General features: G+C 47.7%; 1 protein-coding gene across 1 annotated transcript; it reads right to left on the bottom strand.

Annotated features, from left to right (window-relative positions):
* Positions 1-1,375: 1,375 nt before the first annotated feature.
* LOC106146592 (PRAME family member 12-like) lies at positions 1,376-3,994 on the bottom strand. Its single transcript, XM_013504135.1, has 5 exons — positions 3,914-3,994; positions 3,668-3,750; positions 3,142-3,265; positions 2,685-3,085; positions 1,376-1,955 (listed from the first exon to the last, which is right to left on the bottom strand). The coding sequence occupies exons 1-5, from the start codon at positions 3,992-3,994 to the stop codon at positions 1,376-1,378; spliced, it is 1,269 nt and encodes a 422-aa protein (XP_013359589.1).
* Positions 3,995-8,926: the final 4,932 nt, after the last annotated feature.

Below are 8,926 nucleotides of genomic sequence, written 5' to 3'. Positions count from 1 at the left end.
TTTCATTTACACTTACAATGTTCCTTGCCTTAAGTGCAGCCTTGTGCCACAGGACTGATAAGGCAGGGAGACTCCATTTTCTGTTCTCAACTCCATCTTCGGAGAAGTCACTTAGAGTTCATTTAAGCCGTAGTTCACCCCAATCGATTTGGTGATCAAATCAGCGAAGCAGAGTCATAATGGGAACAGACCAAACAGGACAAATTGGGAAGTGGGCTACAAGTTAAACTGCACTGATCATTTGGAATTTGGTTCTCTTATCTTCTGGGAGAAGTAAACTTTGTGGAGATTCCCCCCAAAAAAGTTAATAGTTACTATAGAAACCTATAATGTGTTTAAACTGAAGGTAAGACCCAGATCAGAACAGACATCTTCTCTGGCCCCTGGTTAGAGACCATCCATCAGCTGGCTAATAAAGCGTTTTTGTTCATGCCTTTTTGGTTTTCTTGTGGGTGCCCTTCTTGTTGGACTCACCAGCCATATCAGGGTCCCATCACTGAGTGCTTTGGTATCATGGCAGCTCACATGGACTCACTTTCCCTGGAAGCTTCCCATTTGATCCTTCTACCTTGTACTCACCACTGGCCTCCCACAGCAGGCATGTTCCTCATCACAACCCCTGCACTTCCGAAAGGATCGCTACGTTAGAGAGTTGGTCTCTGAAATGCATTTCCAGCTGGCAACATTAATTAGATTAATTCAAAAGAGAGGGACAAAAATGAGGAGGAACAAGGTGTGTGCAAATGTCCAGGCCTGTTATCAGGGCATTGATAGGGCAGAGGAGTGCAAGAGCAAGCCCAGCCCAGATATTCAGAATGACTTTGTCTTGATAGAAATATTCTGTGGATGCAGAGCAGTGGGCAAGCTCTACACTGGTCTAGTAACATGGGTATATTTGGAAGGGGGAGCAAAACCAGGGAGCATGCAGGAAACTTGGATGGAGAAAACTAAATAATTGCAGGGAATAAACAATATGCAGTATCTCTATTTGCAGCCATGAGTTCCTGAAGCCCAACTGCACTGATCAGAGAACTCACGGCCTTTTCTCCTCAGATACTGCAGATTCATAAGCTCTTAGCCAGAAACCAGGTAAAACGATCATGGAGGAAACGAGATGATTCCCACGCAACTATTTTTATTACTGATCATTTCTTTACATTCATCCACACATTCATCTGAATCCTTAATTGACATCTAACAACTCACATTCCTATTTCTGATCCTGCCTAGGACTCGGGTGCACAGAAGTCACTTCTACTCTTAGGTCAATGATTCTCAAAGGTTCCTGTCTACTGCCAACCTGTCCTTTCTCACACCGGAAGAAGAGCTCTGTGTTCCAGAGTCCTAGAAGGAAGCCTGGGAAATGTGCATTCACCTAGATGGAGATACAGGCTGGGCGTGGACTTGGGCACATGTCGTTCAATGCTCGGTTGCAACACGATTCATGGTGAACACAAAACCAGACCCTCCTGGGATGGTTCGGTGTCTTCATCAGCCTCCTAAGTGCTTCATGTACCTGCTTCCACATCTGCTTGTGAGCACCATGTCTGGGAGCACAGTCCTCTGGAGGAACAGAGTATAGCTCCATGTTTAACTTCCTCACATTTAAGTGCCTGGCAGTGTGGTCCAGCGGCTTCTTCATGGTGCCTATGGACGTTAAATTCCATGTGAAGCAGAAGGCAGTGCGCTGGGAGCAGCAGCTCAGTGAAGGCAGAAGAGTGCAGACGTGCGCATCTGTGATCCCACAGTCATCCAAACGCAGGGTGGTCAGGGTGGCTGGGACATTATCCAGCAGAATTCGAAGGGGCTCAGGACTGAAATCAGGCAGGCTGATATAGTTCAGACACAAGTGTTTTAGCTGTCGGGTCTGCTCTATCTGGGGCAGCTTGTTCCAGTCAGAGCGTGAAAGCTGGCAGTGAGGTAATGACAGGGTCTCCAAGGGGCACTTCAGGCACCTGGAGAAATCCAAGCAGTTAGATCTGGCAATTGGTGGTGAAAATGCGTGAGTGGTGGACAACAGCAAGGTGGACCAAGTATCACACAAGTCAGACCAATTAAGGGGTGACATTACCATCCATTTCACAAATCTGTGTGACATCACCATCACTTGCTTACATATCTGAGTCTTGGATCTCTACAGTCCCCTTTCCTTACTCCCAAACAGAAAACCACAGCTCTTTCCTCCTGCAGGCAGCAGGAGACAGGCAGGAATGAAAACTCAGGCAAGATCTGCCCACAGCTGCTGCGGTTGTCCAAAAGGCTGTCAGCAGTGTTTGTATCCTTGTTCCTGTGCTGCACCTCTATCCCTTGACATCAACTCGAGACTCCTGCTCTTCCCATCTGGTCACCAGCCCAGGCTGGAGCACAGCCTCCTCATGGTGACTGCAGGGAGGATCAGAGAGGCCTGGGGGATTCTCAGCACCTTAGCCGTAGCTGGCTTCTTGAGGAAAAATTCACACACCTGGCTCCTCCATACCTGAGCCCACCTCTTGGCATTCTAGCAAGTTATCCCTTTCTAGTCTGGTCACTCAATTACAGCAGTATGTGACACCCTGTTGTATTGTGAAAAAGTCATACGTTTGGTCTCTGTCACAGCTCCGGTGAGGGGCACACCATCCTTGTTCACTAATCTTTCCAGAACAGAGCAAGGCTCTCCTGACTGCAGAGGGAGCTCCACATCTTACCTGAGTACCCGGTCAAAGTGGCCTTCAAAGAAGGCAACAGCGTCCATATAAATCTCTTGCAAACAGCGAAGCTTAAGAAATTGAGAAGTGATTTGGGTGAACAACTCCTCTGTCCTCTCTGGGGAAATCATGGCAGGCCCAAAGATGTCAGAGAGAATTAGTTTGTGAAGATTTCTCATCTGCCCCAGAAAAGGGGCAAAATGAGCCAAAGCAATGAATGTGCAGCCATGAGCCACATCCACCTCCTGCACGGAATCTAGGTTTAGCACTTCCAGGAACTCTGTGACCCATTCAGGGCACAGCCCTGCAATACATGCTTCTTGCACTCCAGCTGCACCAGGTCTTCCCTCTCCTGGATGCACTTGAGGAGGTAGGATTGCACTGGGTGCAGCCATCCATAACTGAAATGCAGATGTGAAATCACCTTGAGGGTTTGCGCTTTTGCTGCCCTTGGCACACTCATCTCTGTGTTTCTCCTCTTCATGGCTTCTGAGGAGCACGCTTCTGACTTGTGTTTAGCCCAGACTCTCCAGAAGTGCTGGTGCACATCCCACATATCAAGCATTTGCAGTTTCAACCTCCTGTGGGTGAAGCAGTAATGAGTCTGAGAATTCAGGCCGGGACCCAGATTCCTGCTGTGCCTTCCTCACCTTCAAGGTCCACTGCTATCTTCTCTCCACTTTCTATGGTGTAGTTTTCTGCTTCCAGTTTCCTCCTTGTATCCACCCCAGTCCTGACTCCTGGTGTCTGTGGGAGGAGTCAGGAACTTTGTGCTCCTTTCACTGCAGCCTGCACTCTCAGCTGATGTCCCCATCTGACAGTGCTCACCCCGGTGGTCAAGGAATGCCCCAGGCTTCTCTGATTCTCCGCCAGTCCCCATCAGAAGTCTCTGCTTCATCCTTTAGCCCCCACTCTCCCTGACACTTTCTGTCCCCTCCTGGAATCCCAGGGCCCTCCCTCCAGGATACCTTGGGCACACTCACCTGGAGCAAACCTGACTGAACAACATGTCAAGCCCATCCAGCATAGCTTTAAACATCTTTTTCTGCACCAGGGAGACATCCTCCTGAGTGTCCAAAGTTCCTGGGCTCGTCATGCTAATCAGGGGTCCCAGGGGCAGGTGGGGTAAAGGCCAGGCCAGGACCACAGTCTTTAGGACCTCAGTGTGTCCCCTGGTGAAGGCCTCCATGAACACTGGTGAGGAAGAGCTCCCCTGGCAGATGTCCCACGGCCTCCATGGCCAAGGCCTTGTCCCTCAGCAAGCTCTGAATTGCCAGTTTCTGTAGTATGGGTGGCGACTGGGTACTCATCTTCTTGAAATCCTGAATGCAAGGGGGGCTGGAGAAACACTGAGGAAAGACACATCCTTTCAGTGAGTGCTGAGACACCCCTTCTCACTCACCAGGAACCAACATGCGGCCAAAACATCCCTGCGGTAAAAAGGGTGTCTGCCTCCCATTTGGTTCCCTGGATCATCCAAATCCCAACAGTGGAAACAGAGACACTGCTGGATGACCACTCAGCCTTTTGTAAATTCGCTGGGAATTTCTCAGGCTGTGAAACCTCTTGTTGATGAAAATACAGCATAAATTCATGAAGACACAGTTGAGACTTACAGCCTTTGTCATTTCTCAAGTTTTCTGTTAGAACCGAAGTTATATTTGTTGGCAGAAACCCTATACAATTTGTAGAAAGCCCTAGTGTCCTCTGCAGTTCTTTATGCCCAGGAGGTTTGCAGTAGCTCATATGAGAGCGTCCTTCAGTTCTTCGTGCTGATGATGGGAGGCTGCGCTGTAACCATCTCTGGTCCCAGCATTCCTGCCTCGCCACAGGTTCCTGTACAGCACGTAGCTCTCTCAAGGGTTCTTGGTTTTGTTCCTAAAGCCCCAAGATCTCTAAGATCCTGCCAGAACCCCTTGTACCTTCTCAGGGTCTACTAATATGCTATTGAATTAAATTACATAACTGTGGGAGACGTAGCATATTTAGTTTCAAAATAAAAAAATATGCATTATAGGCATTTTCTCACCACATCTGAAATTCACAGCTTTTCCAAATTTCCAGGTGCTCTAGGGACATTATCCAATAAATTTCAGGAGTGCACTATAGAGGAAACAGAAGCAGGTGGAGGTGGGGCTTGAAAGGTAGCAGGGTATTGTAGAAAAGGGGAGAGCACAGAAATAAGCTTAACATAACAAGAAATGTTTTGAGAACAGAACTGAGGGGAGGGTGTAACTGCACTGTGAAAATTTGAGGAACAGGTGTCACTGAATTCAAATCTCCACAACCGTCTTTTGTGTGGCTTTGGCCAAATTGTACAAAGTTAGATTTCCTCATGTGTGAATGGGGCTCACAACTGTATCTGTTCCTCATTCGTTCTCTGAGGAATGTTCTACTGTGATTTCCTGCTTGGACTGAGGATTCGGGGTGAAGGATCCCAGGGAGTCTGCCCAGACTCTTGAGCATCTATGCTTGTGCAGTGTTCCTCACGCTGCCCTCTTCCCCGTCCCTCCAGTGAATCTGGGGAGGATCTGTCTCCCCTGTTACTGCCCAACCCATCCCTACCTCCAGCACAGCCTGGTCCTGCTGGTCCATGCTGCAGAGATCAGTGAGTGACCAGTGCTGTGACACCCAGCTTTTTACATCCCTCGGGGCCCTCCCTGCTCTACCCCAGGCCTCACTCACCGTTTCCCAGGGGCTCCTGCCTCACCCACTCTCATGGAATAGCAAGGGCCATGATGCTCTCAGGCTTTTGTCTTCAGAGAGGCAGGGGAGGCTGAAGGGTGGAGGAGCCAGGGCTGAGAATGAAACCCACAGGGATTGGGGAGAAGATGGACCAGACAGGGACTGAGCCTCGTAGGGAGGTGGAGGCTGGGGAGAACGGAGTGGTGGACCAGAATGACTTCCTTTCTCTCCAACTTCTGTCTGCTGCCTGTTCTCAGGGAGCTGTGTGGCTCTGGGCAGATGACTGAACCTTCCTCAGTTCACTCCATGGGAAGTCCAGAGGGTGCCTTAGTGCCTCCCTCAGTAACTCATGGCCATGTGAGCGCAATGCCAGAACTGACTTAGACAAACCCTGGTGTTTCCCTGGAAATTTACTGATGTCAGTCAGGTGTGGTGGCCAAACCTCTAATGCCAGCTGTCTGGAGGTGAGGATGGAGGTCACTGGGATTTCATGGCCAACATGGGCTACATAGCGAGTTCAGAGCTAACCCAATTACAAACAATAAGCAAACCAAATTATAAAGGAACTAAGTTATCTGACATCTTACTCTGAGGATTTGTTGTGAGACTGACCTTGAAATCTCACTATAGTCCCGAAGGCCATGGTGCTGTGTTCAACTCCCCTTCATTATAATTTGTCACAGATACAACTGCTGAAGATATCTGTTCACAACAAACTTCCAAGTCTACAGGAACACAACTCCCTTTCTGCCGTCCTCCCAGGTCACAGCCACTCCATGCAGCACTAAAAGATGTGTAGTGAGTGATGGTGAAATCCATGTAGCAATGTCATAGAGCACTTTAAAGTTAGGGTGGAAAATGCTGAGATGTAGATTCTCACATATTCTTCTCCCATAGGAGAAATTTACTACTTATGGATGGAGATGTGCATAGAATAGATTCACTGGTTTTTTTTTGTCTTGTTTTGTTTGTATGTTTGTTTGCTCTTTTTCAGACAAGGTATCCCCATGCAGTTCAGGCTGGCCTTGACCTTATTTTGTAGCCAAGTCTGGCCTGGAACTCACAAAGATCCTCCTGCATCAGCCTCCCAAATGCCGGAATTACAAGCATGGGCCACGACACCTAGCCATTTTGTTTTCTTTTTGGAGACAGCATCTCAATATATAGTTCACTGTGGCATTGAACTCACTATGTACACTTTGTTAGCCTCAAGCTCATGGTGACCCTCTTGCCTCTGTCTCTTGAGTGATGTGTTTATAGAAATGCTCCACTATGTGCAATGGACATACTTTTAAAAATATTACAGAGCATGTTTGTGCCCGCTGTGGTGGCAGATGTCTGTAACCCCAGCACTTGGGAGGCTGAGGTGTGAGGATCTTTGGGAGGTAGAGACAAGTCTGGGCTACACCGTGAGCTGAAGTCCAGCCGGCACTGCCTGATGGGACCTGTTCTCAAAGAGAGGAAAAAACTGCAGAGAATGGTTTTTCAGGGTTTTGGGAAATGGAACATTGAACTTATCTGTTCATACGATCACACAGTTTATACTAATTTTAGGGACCAGAAGGAAAAGTATTTAAAAACCCATAAACAGGAGCGGTGGTGCATGGACTTTGTTCCACCATCTATGACGCTGTTGCTGGCTGAGAGCTTCCAGCCCAGCCTACGAACTTGGTGATTTTGTGAGACAAAAAATTTGAAATGGAATGAATTTTGTTTCCACCTAAGGCAATGTGTTGGCAGAACCTTCTCGGGAGACCAGCCCAAAATGATAGCTGTGGATGTAATGAAATTGGTTCTCACCTAGAATAACATGCTGATTTAGTGAGAACCTTCTCAGAGTAAAGAACAAACCATGAGTGGTCACACACCGGTGTAGTCCCACCACTTTGGGATTCTCATGCAGGAGGATCACAAGTTTGAGCTCAGGTTGGGTCACGTAATATCTGAGAATTGGTATCAAAATAAAACATGATCGGTGGGCTGAGATGTAGCTCAGTGCAAAGGTCCTAGGATCAAATCCCAGTGCCACAAAATAATAATTAATATCTTTAAAGGTAGGGGTTGATAAGCAGGTATGGGGACCATGCCTTAAATCCCAGCACTTAGATTGCTTAGGCAGGCCTTACTGTGAGTTTGAGGCCACTATGACATACAGAGTGTATTCAAGACCAGCCTGAACTACAGAGTGAGACTTCTTAAATACACAAAAGGAAAACATAATAGAAACTTAGAGCAGAGAAAAAAAATCTATTTTAGATGAATGCATATCTATATATTAAGGCAAAAGCTAATCTCATATGTGTTCATCAGAATCCACACAAAAAGGGACACTGATGGCATCCTGGGCTGTAGGTTACAGGGGAGACTAGCTGGGGGCAGATAGGGTGCATGTACTCGGGAGGGAGGTGACTCACCAGGGCTAGAAGAGGTGGCCGGGTGCTCAGTCCCCAGGAATCCAGGCAGTGACTCCAGGTTCCAGGTTCCTGGCTGGCTCCTCAGAGGCTTTTATTCACTCCTGATCCTGTCTCCCTTTTCAGATAGTGGTTTCCAATCAGAGTGTTGATTCTGAGCCTCCACCCTGTTAATCCTGACTGCTTCTCACCATTCTCAAAATGCATAGAGAGTTAGGATGAAAAGTCCCCTTTCAGAGTTGCTTGTGGTGCACACCTGTAATCCCAGCTTGCAGGAACCTGATGCAGGAGAGTCCTTGTCATTTCAAAACCAGCCTGGACTACAAAGTGAGCTCAAGGCCAGCTGAGCTGCTTAGTGAGACCTCTCTCAAAAAGACAGAAAGAAAGAAAGAAAGAAAGAAAGAAAGAAAGAAAGAAAGAAGAGAAAAGTGCCTTTTCGAAAGTGAAGAACTTCTTTATTTTTTTATTTTTTTTGGTCTTTTTTGAAACAGGGTCTCGGGATGCAGTTCAGGCTGGCCTTGAGCTCACTTTGTAGCCCAGGCTGGTCTCGAACTCTCAACGATCCTCCTGCCTCAGCCTCCTGAGTGCTGGGATTACAGGCATGAGCCAACATGCCTGGCTTTTATTGTCTTTTTGAACCAGGGTGTCCCTAAGCAGTTCACACTGGCCTTCAGCTCACTTTGTAGCCAAGGCTGATCTCAAACTTGCAGCAGTCCTTCAGCTTCAGCCTTCTGAGTGCTTGGATTACAGCCATGTGCCACCACTCCCAGCTGGAACATTAAGAACTAAGAAGGTTTGGAAACCCAGGACTCATGCACTGATGGACTCCTCACCATTGTTGAGTTTTAACTCACATGTGACCCCAACACGTCTGTGTGTGAGGCTGGCAGGGTGTTGTCCACTCCTGACACTGGTAGAAAAATTTCAAATTTGATAAACTGCGGTCGGGAATACTGGGGCACATAAAAAGGATCAAAATATTTCTGAGTTCGAACAAGTGTGTGAAGTCAGCGATGTCATCCTCAGGGTAACACAGTAGCAATTTGCATACATCAGTGGTGCCTGGGGGGCTGCGTTTCCTGACAGCAGATCGTGTGCCCACTCAGGGAGGACAGGGACAACCTATGGTATTTAAGACTTGAGTTT

The sequence above is a fragment of the Chinchilla lanigera genome, unplaced genomic scaffold (assembly GCF_000276665.1).
Source record: "Chinchilla lanigera isolate Chin_1 unplaced genomic scaffold, ChiLan1.0 scaffold00085, whole genome shotgun sequence".
NCBI classification, from domain to species: domain Eukaryota; kingdom Metazoa; phylum Chordata; class Mammalia; order Rodentia; family Chinchillidae; genus Chinchilla; species Chinchilla lanigera.
The sequence above is the reverse complement of the archived record's forward strand: the minus strand, read 5'-3'. Positions and strand labels throughout refer to the sequence as shown.

Coding starts and splice junctions, on each gene's coding strand:
- LOC106146592 (XM_013504135.1), bottom strand. CDS start 3,994: ATGAGTACCCAGTCGCCACCCATACTACAGAAACTGGCAATTCAGAGC. Junction 3,751..3,913: donor AGGCCTTGGCCATGGAGGCC/GTGGGACATCTG, acceptor TTGGACACTCAG/GAGGATGTCTCCCTGGTGCA. Junction 1,956..2,684: donor CACTTTGACCGGGTACTCAG/GTAAGATGTGGA, acceptor GGATTTCTCCAG/GTGCCTGAAGTGCCCCTTGG.